The sequence below is a fragment of the Heterocephalus glaber genome, unplaced genomic scaffold (assembly GCF_053883595.1).
Source record: "Heterocephalus glaber isolate CG9 unplaced genomic scaffold, H.glaber_assembly_v1.0 deba00001550, whole genome shotgun sequence".
Taxonomy (NCBI): domain Eukaryota; kingdom Metazoa; phylum Chordata; class Mammalia; order Rodentia; family Bathyergidae; genus Heterocephalus; species Heterocephalus glaber.
The window spans coordinates 11,227,119-11,250,723 of NW_028258343.1; the positions used below are offsets into that span (position 1 = coordinate 11,227,119).

A 23,605-nucleotide genomic window follows, 5' to 3' on the forward strand; every position below is an offset into this window, starting at 1 on the left:
AGACTGTATGCTAGTGACAACTGGGATCTATAATAGGTTTTGAGCCATGTAATGGAAAGGATAAAGACTGATTTTGGGTAGATCAATATTTTAGTGTTGTGCTGGTGGATAACAACAACATTGTAGATTGTCTGTACAGTAGAGTAGGAGTGTAATAGAGTGCTGTTTAAACAGAAGTAATAATTTACTAAGATAAAGCTTTTTAAAAAAAAGAAAATGAAGGCTTCTATTGGATCTGAAAATTTAGATACTTTTCTTGCTTAATTGTTCAAAAGTTGGCTGTGAGACTGTGTAAGTAGGTTACTGCCTTTATTAGAACTGTTATAAAAGATGACTATTTTAAGCAAATAGAACAATCACCTGTAATGTTTATGCCCTCAACAGATGAAAGGCCTGAGAATTCAAATCCATTTTCTTTATTACTTTGGTGCTTTCTGAGAAGAGATTATCAGTTCAAAGCTTTTGAAAACATGAAAATAAGTAACACTTAGCTCAGTCCATAAAGTTGGCTTTTATTACATTCTCTTTATGAAGTTGGAATAAAGTTAGTGAGATGTGGGACTGCCTTTGATTTGCTCTCTAAATTCAGGCAAAGAACAGATTCTGGATGTCACAATTTCCCATCTCTAGGAATATGATAATATGCCTGTTTTATTCATCTCACATGCTAGTCCTATGAATATTTCCAAATGCTTGTTTTTCAAATTATGTAACTGCAACGTTAGATAAATTTTAGCATCCATTTATTACTTTCCTTTTATCTTTGTAAAGTCTCTAAATTTCATTTGTTATAGGATAACATATGTGTTACAGTAATGAAAATGATTTCCTCACAATTGGAACACATTTAAATACTTGAAATGTAATAAACTTTGTAGTATAAATAGAGTTATAAATAGTTTAATAATAATTAGGCTAGTTACTTACATTTGAGAAATAGGCACAAAATAATTCTTCTTCTTACATTCATTATATGAAAAGTAAATGAGAAAGACTTTTAAACTGACTTTGATTTTCTTGGAGAAAAGCATTATCACAGATTATAATTTTAGAGCTCAGAAAGAATATATATGGTTATTTATTAAGAAAAATTGAACACCTATCATAAACCAGACATTGTAGGCACTGGGAATACAGCAGGGAATAAAACAGATGATAATTGCAGTCTCTTGTTGTGTTCCCAGAATAATTGTGTTTGCCTTACTCTTATCAGTTGTAGTACAGTAAAAATAAATGTTTGGACAGTTGTGGCAGAAGAGTATGTGGCCAAATGCATGCTTCCCAGTTTGTCTGCATGAGGCCACTGTGCCCCTGATGATTTCTAATTGCTTATGGAGGCTGATGCTGTGGATCTTGTCATTATCTATTGCCCTACTCTAATTAGTCAAAACAGTGAAACAATGGTGTATGTAGGAATTCTTTTAGTTTCTATTCAAAAAAAAATTTGACACACTTTTTTAATCAGCCAAGATTTATAAGAATGTTTTGAATTTCTAAAGGAAAAATGTTTTACCTTGTAATTTTATTGCCTTTGGTTCTGAACATAAAGTCAAGTGACGATATGGCAATTTCCCTCTTGATGTAAGCAATGTAGATAGCCAAATTGGATAAACAAACTGAAAATTCTCACTGGGGCTTGAATTATCTTGCTGAACCCATGAATTAAATGGAGAGATGTTAGAAATGTCACATTAAGTTAAATCAATTGTTTGTGGAGCATGGTAGTTTATGGAAAAGCATGATATTCTCTTTACGCAACATTGATCTACCTTGAACATTTATTATATTCCCTTAGTAATACATTACTTATCAATTTTCCACAAATCAATTCTCTACAAAGACCTTCTTGATCCCATTTCTATTTTAAGTCAGTACTACCTCTTTAGTAATGAGTTTATTGTCTCTTGTGTGTACTTCACTTCTATATTCCAATGACTCTATAAATGTTAATTTTCAAAATATCCACTACAGCACACTACAATGTGGAATAGATGCTTAACTCATCCATTTCTTTCTTTTATATTATTCTTACCTTTCTAATTCAAAGGGTTTGAATTTTCAACTGATTTTCAGAGCATAAAGTCAAATGATGATATGGTAATTTCCCTCTTGATTTAAGCAGTATAGCTAGCCAATCTATCTACAAAAGTGTAGATAGCCCAAACAACTTTTTATCCTTTTACTCACTTGTAATTCTAGACTCATTTCTCTGTGGTTGAGAGCAGTGAGAAATATGTACACATTCATAAAGAGTCATTTTGTTTATGGGCAATATTTGCTTTATTGTCATATCAGCACGATAAGCATTTTGTTGTACAACAGCAATGAAATAATTATCTTGCGATAATGTGTCAGATATCCTTTTGCTTGATCTCCACTACACTTGCTATTAAATAAACGCCCCAAACTAAAATATTAATGACGTTGTCTATCCTTCTACAGCTCACATATTAAGTGTAATATACTACTTTATCAGTACTGAATAAATATTCATACTGGCAGTTCTTTGGGATTCATGAACCTTTAATATTCTTTGAGTTCTTGGTACATTAACTTCTCTTTGTTAATTTGTGTGTAAATCATTCTTTTTGTAACTTTCTTCAGTCTTTCTAATAGAATCACTCCTGAGATATTGCCAAATGTATTATGCCTTGCCTCCCACAGTGAAGCTTTTATTTCCAAAAGATAAAGTATATTTTGGTGATCTTGTCTTCCCAATACCTTCTTCTTTTCTTATTTTTATCTTCATGCCTTCAAAAGTTCAGTCTCAAATACTTATCAGGAAACTTAATCGATAATTTCAAGTTGATACACTGGAAATTAATTATCCCTTAACATCTCTAGTATAATTTATGCAGATACATATGTCAGCTTTTTTTTTTTTTTGTACCGGGGATCGAACTCGAGAACTTGTGCTTGCAAGGCAGGCTGCAGAACCACTGAGCTAAATCCCTGGCTTAGCTGTGTTTTCATCTTCAAGGTCATTGTCTCTACAGTGCTTTGTTTCAACTGGATTGAATGTGTAGTCTTTACTTGGACTGTAAAATGAATTTGGGAACCAACAAATCTGAACATTGAATTATCTCTTCTAAACAATAGAAGCCAGGTATGATGGCACACACCTATAATCTCAGTACTTGGGAGCATGAGACAGGATTGCTGCTAATTCAAGGCCAGCATGGGCTTCATATTGAGTTTAAAACCAGCCTGAGCTGCATAGTGAGATGCTGCCTCAAAAAACCTCAACAAATAAATGAACAAACAAAGAAACCAAAATAAATTACACAGTGTGATATATTAAATATCTCCAGCTTTGAGGAGTACCTACTAAAGATAACTGTGGACTTTAGAGGCATTACTTTTTGTAATCTTGGCATCACAGTTGTTCATATATGGCATATTCCCTATACCTATGAAATATTTCAGGAAAAATCATATTTAGAGATTATAGAACTAGAGTATCATTATCTACAATTAAACATAAATGACTGTTGGGGAAGTGAGATACTATGGGGACACTGTGAATACCTGCGGCTTTCTTTTCTTAAAACAAACTTCTTCCTAGGAAATAAGCAGAGAAGAATTTTGCCTTATATGTGAAGATATCTCTTCCCATTTTCCTTGAGTAAACATGTGGCTACTTCTAAAATGTAGATTTTTTTGTCTAAAGAGTTTATACTTGGTTCAGTGCATTATTTGAGGAAAAATTTTTTTAAAAAGCTTAGCCTCTTTTACTTGCACAAGAAAAGTCCAGAAACAATTGACACTTTCTTAAAAAGAGAAGACTCAGACCAAGAAAGACCTTTTGATCTTGACTAGAGGCATTATTTCCCTTCCTAAGTTTAGCGGAACACACTGAAGAGGACTCAAAACTGGCTCCTGTGGTTTGTGTCCTCCAGCCCAACACAGCACCTTACCATAGTACAGCAATGACATGGAGAAGATAGTGATAAAGGGCCCAGAGCAGCTGATCTCCAATCTGTAGATGACATGAGCAGAAAGCTTTGAACAAGTGTGGAAAGGCATGACACTTGTCTTCCCTTCTGAGGAAGCCAGGGTGCATCTTGCTCAGCCATCATGTTCCCAGAGGGATGCGATTTAACTTCCACTTTTCACACAGTAAGAATCAACACTGTTGACCTGTTGGGAAGGTGTGGCCACCAGGGAGGAATGTGGAAAAGTGTTTTTCACTCCAGTGTTTTCATGTGACCTGATCTCATTCTCAATTTAGTTACATCATGACCTCTAAAGGGCAGCCATGGTGTGCCTCTCTCCATTTAGTGCACCTCGATTTCTGATGCCCTTGCCCCTCCCTCCTCTTCTCCCACCCCATGCAGCCTCCTCTGCTTTCCTTGCAGTCTACTGATAGTTCCCCCCCTAGATGTCGGTACAGTATTTGCACTCTGATTTCCTGGGTATGGACTGTCCTTCCAGAGAGAAGAAATATATTTGAGTTCCTGAGAAATAAGATATCCGCTCAAAAGCAGCCTAAGCAGTTCCTGATGTCTTCCTAAGGATTATTCATATATCTGACAGCTTAAGACCTTCCTTGTAGGCAGTACAGGCAACAATAGTCCCCACATCTCACTAGCTTCGCTTCCCTCCCCCCTATTAAACGACTGAGTTTTATGCATGAAGTAATAGACAAGCCATGGGTGACCTGTTTTTTTTTTCCCTTCCCTCCCTTCCCCCCTTTTTCCCTTGCGGTAAAATAGTGCTGAAGAAAGAGGGCACTAGTGTACAGCCCAGATTGCATCCTTGCACCGTCTGGATTGGAGCTGAGGCGTCTGCGAACTGAGGGATGCCAGGGTCTTCTGACCTGGGGACCACAGCTCTCTCTACCCCGACTCAGGTAAGTCTTAAGTCTGCATCCTTCAGACAGGTGAGCAGACACCTAGCCGTGGCGAAACCTACCCACAAAGGCAGACTCAGTCTAATCTATTGGATTTCCTCCTAATTCCAGGCAGATCTCTGCTTATTTATTTCTTTTAGTTCTGCATGCTTGGGAAGCGGCAGGGGCGGTGGGTGTCTGGGTTGTCTTCCTCCTTTTGCCTGCTTCTCCTTCTGAGCTCTCGCTCCCTGCTCCCTGCCCGCTCCCATAGCCCCTTTCTCACCCGACTCTCACCTTGAGAAGGGATGGGGAGAGACAGGAGAGGGAGCCAACTTCAGCCTCGCAGGCGGCGGAGGTTTGGCGCCTCTGCCCCCAGCCCGGTGGCTGGGTTTGAATACAGACCTGCAGAAGCACTGCCAGCGAGCGGAGAGAAGGAGGTTGGAGCAACGGTGGGGAGGCGAGGGGAGAGGTGTGTGTGTGTGTGTGTGCATGTGTGTGCATCTGAGTAAAGAGCATGGAGGAGGGAGGTAGAAAAAAAAGGGGGAGTGGATCATGGAATTGCAATTCACGGGTCAAAGCATCCTTCGCAGGCCCTGCGGGGGACCGGGTCTGCGGCTGGGCTGGGCGCTGTCCGGGGTGCTGAACGCGGCATGGCTTGGGCTGCGGTGGCAAAAATCAGCGCTCTCTTCCGTTCCCTTTGCAGCAACTGTGCAAAGCCCAGGGGTCCTATCTGTAGTCAGGAGACCTTTTACCTCTCTCCATGTCGGAAAACAAGTCACCCTAGCTGCACCTCTTCTCCTTGAACATGTACAGTACGCTTGACTTCTTGGGAGTGGGGCGCATACCACACTCCAACATATGGAGACTTTACCAGGCGTTGCCTTAGTAACTAATATAGATTTTCCACAAACTGGCAGATTTATATTTACTACTCGGATTGGATGTCCAGGTCTCTTCAACCCCTCTAAGTTAAAGTAAGAGGTGCACCACTTGTTTGCATTCATTTTACAGTAGCGCTCCCACCTTTGCAACACGCTTCCAAATTTTCTTCTGGGAAAAAGTTGATCTTTTCAAATTCGGAAAGTTCTCTTAGGTTGGAGGATTTAGCTCCTCCCCTCCTTTCTTCACCCACCCCAGTTGCTCCAGTGCCTCCCTCCCCCAGTTAGGAAGCGTGGTGAGTACCTGGGGACAGGGATGAGACTCAGGCTGCAGGAAGAGGCGGGTCGGGGGCTCTGAGCGCCAGGACCACGGGGCGTCGGGGCAGCAGGCAGCGCTATCCCCAACCACTGACCTGCCTCCCGCGCTGAGCTGTCCCTGCAGCCGCTATCAGGATGTGTTGAAAGGAAACGGACCAGGCAACAATTAGCATCACTGACCCCAGGTTTAAACACAGATCCTGATCAACCGGCTTTGATTTTTTTCTCCCCTTTATTTTCTCACCAGCGTCCGGCTCACCGCTGCCAGCACGACGTGCAGTGCACGCTTGATCAATTTACCTTGATACACCTGTGAAGAACGGGGACTCGATTTCCCTTAAAAACGCCTCCAGGGCGCGGGGCGGTCGTGGAGGACCCGCAGGAAGAGGTGGTGGGGAACGAGGCGTAGGCGGTGGACGAGCAGCGCTGGTGAGGGGGACCCAGTCGCGAGAGGCAGCGGCGGGCGTCCGGAGGTGCGTGCGGAGCCTGCGGGCGCGACCGGCGTGGGCACGCGGCTGCGGGCTGCGGCTGCATCCTCAGCACGATGGTCCGGCTCCTCTTGGTCTTCCCAGCGATCTTCTTGGCGATAGCGCTGCTCCCTAGCAGCCCCGGTAGGAAAATGCTGCTGGCGGGAGCCTCGTCTCAGCGCTCGGTGGCCAGAATGGACGGGGATGTCATCATCGGAGCTCTCTTCTCAGTCCACCACCAGCCTCCGGCGGAGAAGGTGCCCGAAAGGAAGTGTGGGGAGATCAGGGAGCAGTATGGTATCCAGAGGGTGGAGGCCATGTTCCACACGCTGGATAAGATCAACGCGGACCCGGTCCTCCTGCCCAACATCACCCTGGGTAGTGAGATCCGGGATTCCTGCTGGCACTCTTCTGTGGCCCTGGAACAGAGCATTGAGTTCATCAGGGACTCGCTGATTTCCATTCGAGATGAGAAGGATGGCCTCAACCGGTGTCTGCCCGACGGCCAGCCCCTGCCCCCGGGCAGGACTAAAAAGCCCATTGCAGGTGTGATCGGCCCAGGCTCCAGCTCCGTAGCCATTCAAGTCCAAAACTTGCTCCAGTTGTTCGACATCCCTCAGATCGCCTATTCTGCCACAAGCATCGACCTGAGTGACAAAACTTTGTATAAATACTTTCTGAGGGTTGTCCCTTCTGACACTTTGCAGGCAAGGGCGATGCTAGACATAGTCAAGCGTTACAATTGGACCTATGTCTCTGCAGTCCACACGGAAGGTAGGCATTATGTTTGGGTGAGGGAAGTTCTGAGAGCCAGGGCATTGCATGATGAGCTCCTGGGATCATAGTGTCCTCCCTGTTTATTTCTAGCACTGTGAGAAACAGATTTTACCTTTTGGTACACATTCATCCGGGCATTGCATTTTACCCTAATTTCCTTATCATTATAGTGTAAGAAAACTGTATCTAGAGGCGTTTCTAGGGATAGGAGGAGCAGAAATGATGTACATCTCTCCATACAGAGTCCAGCTCTAGATATTACACTGACAGGATGGCTTGCCTCCATATCTGGAGTCTGTATTTGTCAGGGTTATGGGCAGAAGCTGTATTATATCACCCTTCAGTGACTGGCCATGACTTACCAAGCTTAACGGGCTAATCCAAGATGAGTGAATAACAACTGAAAAATCTGTCTCATAATTTAGACTTGAAAGCTTTGTCTTATCTTCAGCAGCTGAAGGTTCTCTTTCATCCTTTTGTGCCCCTTGCTACACTTCCAAGACTTCCTTGATATGTAGGACTAATGGAGTCATTTCCTACAGGATATCAAAAACTCACATTTTCAATTTTGGAGTACCTTTGAGACAAAGAAAAAGTAAAGAATTTAAACCATTTACTTTTTCTTTATATAATAAAACCATCCAAACTTTCTCACTCCCTCCAAAATTATTTGGTTTTGTAAAAAAATAGAACTAAAGACCTCTCAGAGTTGAGTTTTGGTTTTTAGTCTGTTTCTTCTAATGTAATGACTCTCCTTTTTGGAATTTAAAGTTAGACCAATTATAAATTACCAATAAAAGGACAGTAGATGCCAGGTTTAAATGGCTTTTTAAAATGAAACGGATTGACCTGAGGTTAAAAGCTTTGATTTTTCCAGAGTTTTACAGGTACAAATTCTCAGAATTTGTTAAAGATTTTCTTTACTCTCTTTGCTTTATAAATTTACTCTTTTTGCCTATATAAATTTTTGGATTAAATGAGTATTTTTTTTTAGTGCATCTATTCTTAACTTCCCTAGTAGGTTTGTAATTAAATTTAGGTCCTATTAATAAACTGGCATCTGGGATAACTCACCTGTATATTTTCTGGCAGGTAGAAGAGAATCTTGAGGGTATTGGTGCATTCATATTTCTTAAAATCAAATTATTAAAAAAGGCCATAGAGATGACTTCATTTAAAAATATTTACAGTGTTCAATGACTTGTGTGAGATTTGATCATAAAAATTAAGAAGCATTCTTATGAAGTAGCTGTGTAGTTGTTGCCCATGGAAACAGCTGCTTTAATGTATAAAGAGAACAGAGTTTTCAGAAGAAAAAATCTAGAACTATACACTATATTCCAAAAGACTTTGCTTTTGGTGAAAAAAAAACTTTTTGCTGCAATATAGTGCTTTCAACATCTGATTCTTATTTCTGATTCTTGATTTTTAAATTAACTTCTTTTTAAACACAAACTCATTAATTTTTAAGACAAAAATTGAAGTTCCAAAGTTAATTTCTTACATGTTAATGTTTAATGTTAATTTCTTATATTTTAATGTTTAGTAGTTTCTTCTTAGATGGAACATTCTGAAAGCACAAGTTAAAAATACTGGAAATATCAGCACTGAAGTGGTCTCTCCGAAAGCAATGGCAAAGATCTAGATTGAGTATGCTTTATTTAAATATTTAATAATTCTCCTTCCATTGAACTAGGTAATTGATTATTGGTATTAGAAGTATAAGCTCATCCTTCAAGAAGAGGTAATACTTCATAATTTTTATGTAGTAGTTTTATCTTTCATGTTTTATTATGAGATATTTTATTTCAGGGGAGGGAAAGAATAGAAGGCATAGAAGAAAGACTCCTCTCTCCTGAATTTATTTTGCAATTGCACCACTTTACTAAAAACAATTGATAATAGAGGTTGTTTTCTGAGAATAGAATTACATTTGTGAAAAAATTGGACCAGTGCTTGCTAATTTTTGTGAGGAAGGACTTGCATTATAATTTTACATATATATAAGTTTGGATTACTTTCTTTTCTGCGTTCTGACTGCTGCATGGCCAGAGACAAGTTCTCTACTGTATTACAGTAATTTATTCCAGACTGGATTGTGTTCATAGAACAGACAGCATTATAGCTAACCTTGGTGTTTATTCTATTACAGGAGATCACACCATTCACTTTGCCATTCATGTATGCTATCTTGTTTCTTCTCCAAAGGAATTAATTTCTCCTCTTATTAGACATAACAACTGTGAAAACTAAATTGCTTTTATTTTCTCCTATCTGCAGATCTATTTTGTGTAAGCTCTTTTGTGCAAGCTCCAACTGAACATGTTTCCTGAGGCTCTGGCCTCTGCTTCTCAGGGACCCATGGTGCACTGGCCTACAGGCCCTTTCTTGGATCACTTAGTAATTTTCCTGCCTTTGGAATGATGGGGTCACCTACTGGTGACAGTTTCCTGTCAAACTGCAGCTAAGACCACATATCTTTGTTGTCTCTACCATCTGGCCACTATTTATCAATGAATCCTATCTGTCTGAATATTGGCAATTTGGAGTTGAGAAAACTCGGACTTCCAATGACCTTCAGTTCTCCTTCCCAAATCAACCTTTCCCTCACCAATTCATCACCAGGTCTTTCATTAGAAACTAACCTACTATGGTTACTATCCAGATGTCTAGACTAGTGTACCTTAATTTTTATACTGAATTTTGTGACTTTAAAGTCATATATGGAGCATCCATTCTTTGAATGCCTTATTGTTTTTATACTCCTTTATACTTCATTTTATACTGAGGTCAGCTTTGAGATTTTTTTCTGTTTATCTAAACCACTAGAATTTTGATGTTAAATTCCCTTTGTTTTAAATATACTACAGTATCACCTCATTTGTGCTGCACACATCCTTTGACCATGACAACTGTCAGTTTAACTGACATAAAAGAGAATCAGTATATGTGAAGTCACCTACAATTGACCCTCCAGAAACTGTTTATGATTGCTCCCTGAGAGAAATGTTGAGATAGGTCTGTCAAGGGGGTAGCAGGCTTCTTAAGCAGCAGGGCCTTATTTACTGATGAAATCCGAATGTACTCCAGAATAAGCTGCTCACCTGCAATGTGTGTCTGCAAATATACTCAGCGTAGAGTACTAAAATAAGCACTTCTGAGGTGAGTATCTCGGCCAAGGACACTTTATTCTGCTCTTCTGATAAAATGCAGACTCCCCATCAAAAGCCAAGTTTATAATTTCAGTTTACAGTACTTCAAAATAATTTTAGTTGTTTGAATTCAAATCACTGAACCAGTGCAATGAACAATATTCTTTGAGTTTGTAGCTTCAAAGAGATTCAAAAAATTGGATATATTTTCATTTGTTTTAAGCCTCTCAGATTTTGTTGTAGGCAGAAGAGCAGTGACAAAGCAAGCTTAATGATGCTGCTTTTCTTATGAAAATATCCACTTTAAGGTGGCTTTTTGTTTAGTTAGGGTTTAATTGTGGTGCAACATTTTTTGGACATTTTCTTATATTTTATATGAAAATTGCCCTTTTGTGCTTCTTTTCAAAGTCTCATCTTTTTCTTTACAGAATTTTTCTCCTGTTTGATATAATATCTAACTTAAACAATATCCCCTTAACCCGTAAATATATATGTTAACCATTGCTTTAGATAATGCAATTACATATAATAATTTTGTATCTACTCTCACCTTATCTTGTTAATTGACCAATAACCTTCTCTATAGACTTTTTTTTGTCTTGATTGCAATCCATTGTACATGATGTTATTTCAATACATTGTTTTATTTTATCATAGAACAAAGAATGAAAGTATATTGAAAAGTTATTTAGGCCAACCACTTAAGGATGCTTAAAACACCACTATTCCATCATTGCCCATACTCCCCGTTTTCTCATTGTGATTAGGGTTTCTAATGAGAGTGAGGGGATTTATGAGTAGATTTCAGATGATGAATTTCACATGACTCTTAGTCCATTCTTTTACATACATGAAAGATGACCCTAAACTTTCACCAATTCTCTACCAACTACTGTGAGTCATAGAAAACAACTCAAGCTCTTCTTCCATGTGATATTTGTTATCAATGAATCCTTTCTTCTTCCTACTGTACCTCACCAGTCTCTTTCCTCATATATTGCTTTTTTTCTCACATCAAAGCTGATTCAACTAGATCCTGGATCAACCAGTATCCCAAAATCTTTAAAAAATTATGCACTACTATTAAGCCGTATGTGTTTCTGTTATCCTTGAGTAACTATTAGTATTGTCATTATTCATAATATTATTTTATCTGTGTATAAATTTGATCTTTTCTTTTAAACATGAAATTGTCTTAAATCTGCCTAACTTACTAATTAGTTCCCACATTTTGATTAATTTATCTTGCTGTCTCAACCTTGTGTTTTCAGGATTTAATAATGGACATTAAAACTTGAGTAAGATACAGTCAAGTGCAAAGCCCCAGCCCTCTCATCTGCAAACTGCTTCCTTGCTACCTTCAGTGGTTACTCAGCCTGTTATGAATTCCCTGGGCAGTGTGCTTTTCTACTGTATATCATATGCCACCTTGTACATACATAAAAACTACAAGTCGTTTAAATGAAAAGCTATTGCAATAAATATTCAACTGTACTTGAACATTTACTGCAAAAACTATGTAAGAAATTTGAAGACTTAGTCTCAGATACTAAGTAGTTTCCACATTAAAGCAAGTGTACTTTGAATACACATAAAATAAACAAAAACAAATAAAAACTAATCATTGAAGTATAGACATTTTAAAACATGAATTTACACATGTTTAGGAAGTTTTAAGAGAAAACATTGGTCATGTAATCATTTAGAGAAAAGCTAGAGAGAAGGGAATCTTCCTTAATGTTTTATTTGGGAATATAGCATTTATGAAGTTAGAAACAGTACTGAAAGTGTCTCCATGATGGGAAATATAAACAGGTCTACTTAGCTGAAGAATTTGGGCCAGGAACTAATAATAAGGACAGTAGTGACTGTTGATATTCCGTGATTCTAATGAATTTTTATAGCTACAAATGACAACTGATGGGAATCTTGAAGTATGTGCTGATGAGCTTTGGTTTCAAGAAAAATATATCTAAGCAGAGCTTGACATAATTCAAGTATAAATAAAGAGCTCTCTTTCTGAAATATGTAAGGAGAGTCATTGGATGGGAAGAGATAAAATCAATGATAAAAAGCATAATTATTTTAGAATTCTAAGTACTTGGCTGTTAAGAGAATTAGGAAATATAGAAAATGTTCCAGAGAAATACTTTATGGGAGAATTTGATAAAACAAAGTGTTAGGAACAAATAAAGAGGAATCAAAGATGCCTACAGTTTTGTAATCCAGAACAATCAGGAGAATTTTGGTATAATCAACAGGCTTGTGATGAGTAGGTTTCAAATCTATAATTCTTTCAGTTTAAACTGCACTTACTTAGACTTAATATGTTTAATTTGTTGTGAAGTTCAGTCAAGAGAATATACCTCACTAACAATCATGAAAGAATGGAAGTAAAAGAAAAGCCAGAGATAGTTATGAGGTGTTTGATTTGTAACTGAAAGAAAAAAAGTGTTCCAGTAAAACCTTATTTACTCATATCCTTGATCCTTTAGCTGCTTTACTTGTGCTTTATGCTTTGGAGCTAGTCATTTTAAACCCAAATCTTTTACACTTAAATTGATTAAACATTCATTGACAAAATATTAATTAATATAAAAATATTAATTTTTAATGTTTTTCAAGGTGATTATTGCAAACCATAGTCCATAGTTTCCCACCTTCTTTTAAGGAAAGTGCTCAATTTAATGGACTTTTTCCTAGAATATACAAAGTAAATATACAACTATATATATTCATGAATATAAACAGTTATGTACACAATTACTGTTTTATGGATTTTTGATAGCTTGCTAAGCATGGACTGGAGTGATTTTAGCATAAATAGACTTATTAAACTCGCATTCTTAGCACATTCTCTAGTTACATCACAGAGGCTGGGAAACCACAGTTGAAGGCAGAATAATTTAGTGGACACCCACAACTTATGAAAAGACAACTCATAGCAGGAGTGTTCTGTTATTAGGTTGGAAATTTGTCAATTTTTGTAGGTATTGTAGTTGAAAACCAGACTCAAGGCAAGATATAAATACTTCTTGAAATGATCACTGTCTCATCCATCAAAGTGTTATCATTAGATTCTAAAGTTATGTAGACATATTTACTCTTTTATATGATTTTTTATAAATGTCTATGTTTTAAATTTTAACGTATGTGAAAAAGTATAATTTTAATTTCTCAGTCTCACAGGAAGGCTTGCTTTCTTAAACTGGAAGCATTATTGTACCAAATATAGCATTATTATATTTGTGAAGAGAATTTATTGATTTAAGCAGAAACTTGGGACCAGAAATCCTCATTTATTGATTTTCAGGATTGTCTATTTTACTCATTTCATAGCCAACACATTTTAGATTTAAGGTAATGTGAATAATTACATGCTGATTTTCTAAATAATTCAGATAAAAGTCATAATTGGCAAAGAACAAGATTTTTGGGAACAGGAATTCTTTGGTTACTAAGTAGCTCATTTGCTTCCTAATGAAGAAATTCATTAGTTAACATGTGTCTATTATCAGTCACACATTTTTCTGGGTGCCAGAAACATATAAATTAAATAATAATAGTAAACATAGTAATGACAATTATTGCTGCTACTCCTATTATCAGCGCTGGTCTCATAGTCTTGTTGAAAGAGACAAATATATAAGTAGTCATAGACTCATAAATTACATAAAACATATGTAATCACTTAAAAATTCACAGAGGATCATGGGAAATTCTGTATGTATATCTGAATTTTATTGTAAAATAATAACAATGTTCATTTTCCATTTGTCTACCTCAGAGGAGCGTTTCATGGAACAAGGAGATGGTACACATAACTACCTTTCAGTTACTTTTAACTGAGACTGCCAGCAAACAAATGGATTTTTCTTTGCTGATGAGTGTTGAGCAAGTGTAAGAAATAAATTAATGAGGTGTGGATATTTGGCCCTCAAATCTCGCAACATAAGGTGTAAATGAATTCATGGTTAAGCTAAGCATTTATGCAGCTACCATAGATTTTTGGAAACTTTCTTATGGTACAAATGAGAAATCTAAAGTGAAGAAAAATAAAATAAAATAAAATAAAGTAAAATAACATACTCAAGTCCATAAAATTCACTAGTTGCAAAGCCTGGCCTACTTTAGCTTTGTGTTAGGTACTTTAAGTGTTTTTTTGTTTTTTCGTTTTTTAACTCACATGACTGACCCTCATGTAAAGTTCTCATCAGCTGGCTCAGCTACATTCTCCCCAACTTTGCTGCAGTCATTTAACAGCTTCTCAGAGGCTTCTCTCTGTCAATGAAACCCATCCTCAGAGTTGATATCTTCCCCTCAGCATCAACTCTTGCTTTAGTTTTAGGTGCTGGCAACATTGACATGTGTGGCCCATCCATGTGATAGCAATCCTCATTGTTCAGTGCCCTCAGGTCTGTATCATTTGTCTTTACTGCAGCATCTCACTTACCCTGACTTCCATCTGGCACCTTGACATTGCCAAGAACTGCTCTACCTCTGAACTCCCCAAAGCCTCTGAAAAATACAAGCCTATTCTTTTATTCAACTTCATCCCTTCCCAACTCACCCGCTTTCCGTATTTCATGGAAAGCCTGCATCAAGCCATTTTCTTACCTTATTTGATTCTCTTCCTGCACCTGAAAAAATCTGCTTCCATACCTGTGCTTGCTACCATCTTGTAATAAAGCTCCTTTCTCAGTGAAAGTAAACTTCCAATTCAGAACTTCTACTCCACATGAAACTCCAGTTGGAAGAGATTATAAGTCAGTTATTCACCCATCTCATCCCAGCTTCTTGGTGCAGGAAAATAAAGTAAGACCAGAAAGCAGCACCTTATAAAGATGAAATTAAAAAGGAAAAAAAGGATTCCTTCTTCAGTAAGGCTATAGTCAACAGTGAAAGATCACATTGCTCTGATATTTTGGGGGTGTCTAATCTCTAAGTAACTAGGGATGGTGTGGAGTGGAGAAGCATGAGAAAGATAGGGAAGGGTGGCTAGGCTTGAAGTCCAGAGTTCTGAAATAGGATTGGCCCAAAGGATTTAGGGAGTTAGCTATGCTTAGGGAGCCATTAGGGTAAAATGTACAAAAAACTATCTCATAAGTTTCTTGTGCATATGACATGTGACAGTACTTAAATAATGATAGGTAAATGTAGTGCATCAGTATTGTTGTCAGGGTATTATAACTTTAGCTAAAAAAATGTCTTCAGCCCAGGTGAGGCTGCATAAGGAAGACACAAGGAAGTTCTGGGGTAGGATGTGAAAGTACAGAGGCTGAGGTATATCTTGCTGATTTGGTAACATTGAGCTGGATAGATCTGACTTCTCATTCTCTCCCTTCATAACAGTTGCACCAACAGTTCTAAGTACAACTCCTTTGGTTGAAGAGAATATTTCACAGCCACTGTTGGATAATCTGAGGCACTTTTCTGTGTCCTCTGTGGTGCTCTGATACATTTTATGATTTTGGTGTCACATGGGGGATAGATTCTCACCAGGTTACCCAGGCTGGCCTTGAGTCCATGAGCCACTGTGCCTAGCTATATTTTATAATTTATCTGTTATACCAGGAAGAAAATAAAAGACCAATAAACAAATTGCTACTAGTATGTTCAAAAGGAGAAACTTTATGATGGACATCCAAAGGTGATATTGAAGTACTGGAGAACATTTACAACTAACAAGCAATGTCCACTTTCCCTGGATAATGTGTATACTATCTGATATTTTCACTGTTTGATCAACAAGTTTTACTCTGTTGGTAAAGAAGAAACCATATCTACCTCTCTGTCTTAATTAAAAACTGTTTTGTAAGCATGTTGTCTGGGAAAAACCTCTGCTAGAGTCATTGAGGAACAAAGATATATGAACGATAGTCCTTCCACTAAGAAATTCACCATGTAATGGTTACCATTTGTTTGCTAAGTGCCACCGTGGAAATAGGTATGATGTAGAAAGGTAATAGAGGGAAGTGTAATTAGCTCCCTCTGGGCCAGCAAAAGAAGGGAGGGGATGTTCATGGAGGTCTCACAATGGGGCAACATCCAAGGTCCACACTATTGGAGGAATAAGAGGAAGAAACAAAGGAGTGAATATGAGGAAGACCCTAGCCTCTGAAGGGCCACACTTATCAGATTATGGAATTAGGACTCTATTTTGTAAGCATGGTGGACAGTGAAGGACTTTAAACAAGTAAGAGCCATGAGCATATTTTTATGTGGAGAACATTGGTACCCTGAAGGTTTTAGAGAAGAAAGATTAACAGAAGGAATCAGATGGGAAGACGGGACATTTTGGAGCCCTTTTTGATTTGGAGAGGTACTGGAAGAAAAGCAATTCAATTAGTCAATTTAGTGGGGAGATGATGAGAGCTTTACTAAAAGAAGTGTGAAATGGTGGGGAAAGCACTGAATTGATTTGATGGCCAGTAGTAGGTAGATTTGGCTTTAGAAGCTGATTTGTTCTGTGGATCAAAGAGAAAGAGAAGTGCAGAATGACTCAGGATTTCATTTTGTAGGACCAGATAGGAAAGAAAAGAAGCACAGATTGGGAAAAAATAAGTTCGAAGCTGGTTGAATTTGGGGTATCCATGAGAACAAAAAGTTAAGAGAATCTGTAGAAATATCCAGAAAGGGTATATTTGAGATCTGTCAGCAAATAGGTGATATTAAAACTCCAAAAGTTGATGACATTGCCAAGAGGGAGGACGTAGAATAAAAAGAGAAGGGTCACGGGAAGAACTTTAGGGAAAATGAAAAAGAATAAGAAGTTTCTGAAAAGGGAGGGACCAAGAAGAGTTAGAAAAGAAGGAGGAGGAAAGAGTAAGCATCAGGAATGAGCCCAGATAGAACGAAAGCCAGGGGAGGAGAGAATTCTAAGATGAGAACAGTGACAAATTGAGCGGGGAGAAAAGGGAGTGAGGAGTATGGAAACAGGCCTGTAGAAGTAGTGTCTTTGTTTGCTGGTACTACTATAAACAACAAGAAGTTAGTTCTCAGATTTCTAAGGGCCGAGAAGTCCAGGTTGAAGGTGTCAGCTGGTTTGGAGCTGCTCTCTGCTTCCAGGAGGGCACATGAGTGCTGCATCCTTCAGAAGAGATGAGCTGTGTGTCCTTGTGTGGAAGAAGCAATGGAAGAGGAAAAAGGTATCAGCTAGTTCTTTCCAGTGCTTTTATAAGGCAGTTTCATCAGGGCCTCCCTTTTAATACCACCAAGAGCGGGGATTAAGCTTCAGTACATATGAAAAGACACTCAGACCACTGAGTATCCTCCACTTCCTCCTGGCTTCTGCCCTTGCAATGGTCTCTTGAGTGTTAAATCTATTGAAAGGGACAGGAGGGAATGGGGAACTGTTAATATACTGTGTTGTCTCTAGAGACAGAAGGGAAAGTGAGAGATAGGAGATACCTAGGGAAAGGTGAAAACAATTCTGTAGGGTGGAAAAGGCTTCCATATTTTTAAAGGATGTTGGGAAAGAGTAGAAAAGGAAGGTCAATAAATCAAGGCTATAGAGGAAACAAGAAGAAACTGTGGAAGGGCCAGCTTTGAACAGAAACCTTTCCTGTCGGTGATGATGTAGTTATGTTTGGAGAAGAGGAAAGAAGAAAATTTGACAATAACACGTGGTAACCTTTGCTTTCTCAGCTTTTCAGTTATGGAAAGAAAGAAGGAAAAGAAGGACAAATACAAACAGAGAAGATTTGGGCAGTGTTCCCCTGAGATTGCAAACCATGTGCTTTGAGTAGTGTCAGTTCAAACTGTTTTGATATTCACTCCAGTAGTGTACAGGCCCCAGACACAAGAAGGGACTCTCAGCTTTCATAGCCAGCCATTAACTTGGCCACCTGCTGGCCCAGTGCCCAACATGCCAACTAGGATCTTTCTGCAATTAATTACACAGAAATCATAGCCTAGAATTATCTTGTATTCGGCTCCTGTCAGAAGACCAGATGAGGGAATTGCTGTTTAGTATGTCTTCATAGCATCTAAGAGGTCATTGTCTTCCTTTCTACACAAAGTCAGGTTTCCGGAATATTACACGCCTGACTTTGTTTATTCTTCCTAAAGAATTACCTTTTCTAAATTGCTGTGTACGTAATATTTCCTCTTTTCATTCCTTAAAGGGCAGAGAAAGGATTGGAAAAGAAATAGTGCGTAATAATTTTTACTTTTTTGGTTGAAGACATTGCTTAATGTGTTGTTTAATGTCCCTTGTATAAAGTCCATTGTTAACAAATTGCTTTAGGTTTTAATTTCATGAAGCCATTTGTTTCTCTTGACGAGCTGACAGGTTTCACCTTAATTGATAATGGAGTGTTTCCTACTTTTCTTTTGCCTACTGGAAAGCTTGAAACTGAGTAATGCACAGTCACAGAAAATGTTCTACCTTACATGTATAAATATTAGTGTCTGCCACTTTACTTCAAAAGAGTTATCTCATAGTCTTTTTATAATTGTAAGATGCCTCAACTTTATTTGGGGAGGAGGTGTGTGTGTATATATATATATATATATATATATATATATATATATATATATATATATTGAGGTTACCCTTATCCCTGTAGGATCTGTAGGTACAGATTCTAAAGGTGTCCCTATATGTTATGGAGCAGATGGTAATGAGAAGCTGAGAACTTTTTAATTTGTGGAAGCGGGGGGGTACTTCACACCCATAATTTAATACACTAAATGTGGAGAAAACTTTTATGTGTATCTAGTGTGTGTAGAAGAATCCTCGAGTGTCAGTCACATAACAGAGAATCATGCTACTTCAGATTAGTTGAAAAATCCTTCCCCGGGCTCAGACGCTGTGTGGTCTCCATATCAAATGCCTTCCGAGCCTGCCTTGTGGCTGTACGGGCTTGCTTTGCCCCATTTTGGCAGGGTGCAGTGGTGGCTGAAGCTGTCTTTTTTCCCTATGCAGCACTGAGCAGGACTGCTTGCTCCTGTGAATTGATAATAGCTTCTTTTCCAAACCCGCTTCTCATCCTTAAGGGAAAATAAATCTGTGTGTAAAGTGGCCATTCAGTGACAAATGGGGAGGCAACTTCTTTTTTACTCACTTGCTAACTTTCCCAGGTCTTCTCATGTGCTTCCTGGACCACAATTGCTTGTCATTGTGCGGCTGGTTTTGCTGAGTGTTCTAGGTAGGCTCAGCACCCAGGATGCTGCATTCTACATCGTTCTCCTTTGAGCCAAGGATGACATGATTTCATTTGGGGAACTGTGCTTTACATGGGATGAAATGCTAAGAAGATTCCCCAGGTCGCTTTATCCTGTTAATAGATGGTCATTAAATCACAGAGAATGGAGGGAGACACTGTGCATTGATATATATGAGGGAGGAATCATCCCTTCTTGGGAGGGCTAGAAATGCTAGATTTGAAACTATGAGGAGGCAAATTTCTTTTTTTCTTCTATGTTGGTACATCCTGAAGGAAAGTGCAGCATGTAATATCTTTGATCTTAAAAGTGAAATCTTACTTGAAAAGAAATTACTTCTTAAAAAATAAAAAGAAGTATTGAGGGAGTGATTAGTTTTTGAAGTGCTCATATTCTCCCTTTCAGTGAGTTATTTTTAGGATCTCTCAGTGCAGAGCAGTGCACAAGCAGAATCTTCTCAAACTTGAGCATGCATACAGATCACCTGGAGCACTTGCCAAACTGCAGACTCTGCTTTGGTAGGACCGGGATGGGCCTGGGGTCTGCATTTCTACCAGGCTCTTGGAAAATATTGATGCTGATGTTGCATGGATCACAACATGAACAGAGCCTGAGGAAGTCCTTTCCGATAATGTGCTTCTTGTGACAGTACGTTGTCTACGCTTTGTCACACGTTTATGAATAATTTCTTTCAGAGTAATTTATATGTCTAAAGGCAACGTTCTCTATTCCCACAATAGGCAGAAAATGGCTTTAAAATGGTCATATTTAGAAAATTACACTGAAGATATTGATCTGGTCATTTCTTACATTTGATAATTAAAAAAAATATGCATTAGCTAACCTTAATAATTGCTGAATGTAGCATTATAGTTAATCAAGTTTCGGAATAGATGAATTCCTTTTCACTAGACTACTCTTCCCCAATAAAATACCTTTCTTGGTCAAATGTAAACTGCTAGAGGGTGAAATCTTAGCTTTGTTTTGCAATTAGAGCCATGCTTTGCACATTGTACGCACTCAATAAATATTTTTTCAATTGGATTAACAAAGGAGGGCCTTTATTTCCTGTGCTGTTTTCTGCTTTAGTAAGGAGTTTGATGATTTAAGAACTTGTGGGGCTCTCATCAATTCTCATTGCCTAGCACTATAAATGTAAATTAAATGGGATAGTGAACTAATTATTCAATTTCTAAGAACTGACAACCTTGGAAGTGTTTTGGTATTTTACTAAATTCTTTACAGATTATTTTTCTTTCTATTTGATTCTTTCTCACGAAAGAAAAAGTCCAATGTAATTTCATGGGTTAGATTGTACTTAGCAACACTACCTTTAACTTTTCTAATGATTGAGGAATACATTACATTCATGGTCAGTTAAAACCCTCAGATGTTGCATTTTTAAAATTTTCTTCCTTTGTGTGAATATCATACGTGGTACTCTCTCTTTCTTTTGGATTGGTGCCCATGCGCGCAGGGTGGGGGGTTTACTATAGAGGAGGCCTAGGTTCTTTTCTCCTCCTCCATCAGCCAGCCTTGTGACTCTGGACAAGTCCACTGACTGCTGTAAGTCTTTGGTCTAATTTATGAAGACTGTCATACTTTTCTTCCAGGTTTCAGATGAGCAACTTCAAAGTATTTTAAAAATTGTACACTTTCATATGAACACCATCAGTTGCATTCTAGCCCACCATAGCTTATATTATCATTTTTCATTTTTGTTATTAATAATTGCTACTTGACTTCTGCACTTCCCAGAAAGTTAGAAGCAACTAGTACTTTTCAGCATTTACTTAAAATGATAGACTTTGTTTTGAAAGGGACATGGTTTGAAGTCTCTGATTTGAAAAAGAAACTTTGAGGTCTGCTGACTTTCCTGAGCTTGCATACAGCTAGCTACTCAAAGATTCAGATCTTTTGTTGTAACTAGCTTTTGCTTTCCATGATCCCTGGACTCTCTCCAGATCACTTACCTTTAAGTCTTCACATCTTCTGCTTACTTTGGTTTTATTCCATCTTCGGTCTTTGTAGGTTGTCTTGAAGGGCTAGCCTCAGCTTCCTATCAGTCAGCCAGATGTTAATTCATCAGATTATAAGTACAGTTCCTACTGGACATTAGGCAGTATGCCAGGAACCAGATATCAGAAATGGATTCAGGTGTGCAGATATCTATAACATTTGGTAATAGGCAATTATCTGTAATCAATTATGCATATATTATAATATATATTATAATACAATAAAACAATGTTATCTATGTTTCCAGGCTTTATGGATGCCCTGTATTTTTGCCATTGCTTATAGTGCAGAAAGAGACACACAAGGTGGGGGTGGAGGTGGGGAGAGAAAGAGAGAGAGAAATGAGAGAAGTGCTTATTGCCACAAGAGAGAGGGTGTAGAGACCCATGAAGCAAGTTAATTCTAGTCCCTCCCTGGGAACATCAGGAAAGTCTCTTGGAATAAGTAATGGCAGAATTGCATCTTAGATGACACTAATCTTTCCAATGCAGAGCTAGATGGAAACTGAAAACAGAATCGTTCATGAGTGAAATCATGAGTGAGTATTGGGGGGCTTGGAGTAGAGAATAACAGACATACAAAGAATGATGAATTGCTTAAAGTTTTTGGAGTAAAAGGTTCCAAGAGGGGACTTGTGGAAGAATTGGTTGGAAAAATGGACCTCAGTATCAGAGTGATAAGAATGTCAGAGTTTGAGCTGGCCTTTTATTTTTTGTTAGTCAAAACAGAGAAGACCTTCTTTTGCAAATTCCTACCAAAGAGTAATAAATAGGGACTTATTTTTAACTTTCCCTTCCCACTCATATTTTAGGTCCTTTTATTTTTCCTTGGGCTAGAAAATGACACCTTTGCAAGGAAGCCACCTTCTTTGTTTGTCTGGCAAAATGTCATTAATCCTGTAGCCCATTTACATTTCCAGAGTAACATAAATACAGCATATGATTGTAAGTAGGATGCGGGAGAATATATTGCAACATTTTGTAGCTCAAGCTTGCAGCCTCTGTGGACATGTGGCCCGCCTCTCAGTGAAGCAAAAGGCATATCACAAGCTGGCTTCTCAGCTGTGAAATGCCACTACTTAGGTCACATGCCTCAGTTAAAAAAACTGCCAGGAGCAACGCCTTCTTGGCAGAGAGGCGTGCCACCTGTCACCCAAAGCTGCTGTCCCCCCGGCAACATGCACAGATAACTTTGCTTCACTGCATGTGGGGAGCGAGCTCGTGTTCTCTGCCTCTTGCAGTGAATTTTTCCATGGTATATATCTAGGGTTGAATTCAGCCTAATACTTATTGACTTGGGGACTATTGCCCATACTTATTGGGGCCAAAGATGAGTCTAGAAGAATAGTTTAGGGATGATGCTTAAGTGAAAATGTGAATTATCTTTTGTGTGAAAGATGGCGTATGATAGGCATATTTCCACCTGATACCTAGCCACGATGCCACCCTTGGTGACATGGCAAGATCACACTTTATGTCATTCCTTTAATAGCATTCATGGATTCTTGGAAATAAGCCTTAGCACATATTTTGGGCCCATTTGAGACCACACCTCATCAACTCTTATGTCATACAAAGCAAAAAACATAATTCATATTTTATAAGCAGATAAAATACCCTATGCACAATGGACTTTAATTTTGATTTCCCCCATATCTTTGTGGTATTAAGTAGAAAATGCTTGACTAATACTCATCAAAGAATAACTATATAGTGGATTTCTTAAAAAGTAATTTAATATGAATTTGGGCTCACCAGGGTATTGGGATCTTTTAGCTTACAATTTCTCTACAAAGGACCTATTGAAAACTGAGCATGCCCTTCTTTTGTGAAGATATGTATGTTCTCACTGCCATAAGCAAGACTGGTATTTAAAAGTTTAAGAAGCATTTCCCTTGCATTTTTGAGTGGTTTAAGAAAAACTATATATTAAAATTTATACTTTGCAAAGATATTTTAACCGTAATTATTGGATTTGCCTTCTGTTCTTGTTATG

The 23,605-nt window shown here is 38.2% G+C and overlaps 1 protein-coding gene across 5 annotated transcripts in view; it reads left to right on the forward strand.

Annotated features, from left to right (window-relative positions):
* The first annotated feature begins 4,379 nt into the window (after positions 1 to 4,379).
* Positions 4,380 to 23,605, forward strand: part of Grm1 (glutamate metabotropic receptor 1) — a 445,703-nt gene continuing 426,477 nt past the window's right edge. For 3 of the 5 annotated variants that reach the window (XM_087190086.1, XM_087190088.1, XM_087190087.1), the window contains exons 1-2: positions 4,383 to 4,852; positions 6,275 to 7,268. In XM_087190086.1, the coding sequence (XP_087046212.1) occupies positions 6,572 to 7,268 (697 nt within the window). In that variant the 5' untranslated portion in view covers positions 4,383 to 4,852; positions 6,275 to 6,571. Of the gene's footprint in view, positions 4,853 to 4,913; positions 5,301 to 6,274; positions 7,269 to 23,605 lie in introns of those variants that run through there. The other 2 variants (XM_004846008.4, XM_087190085.1) reach the window with 2 other exon arrangements.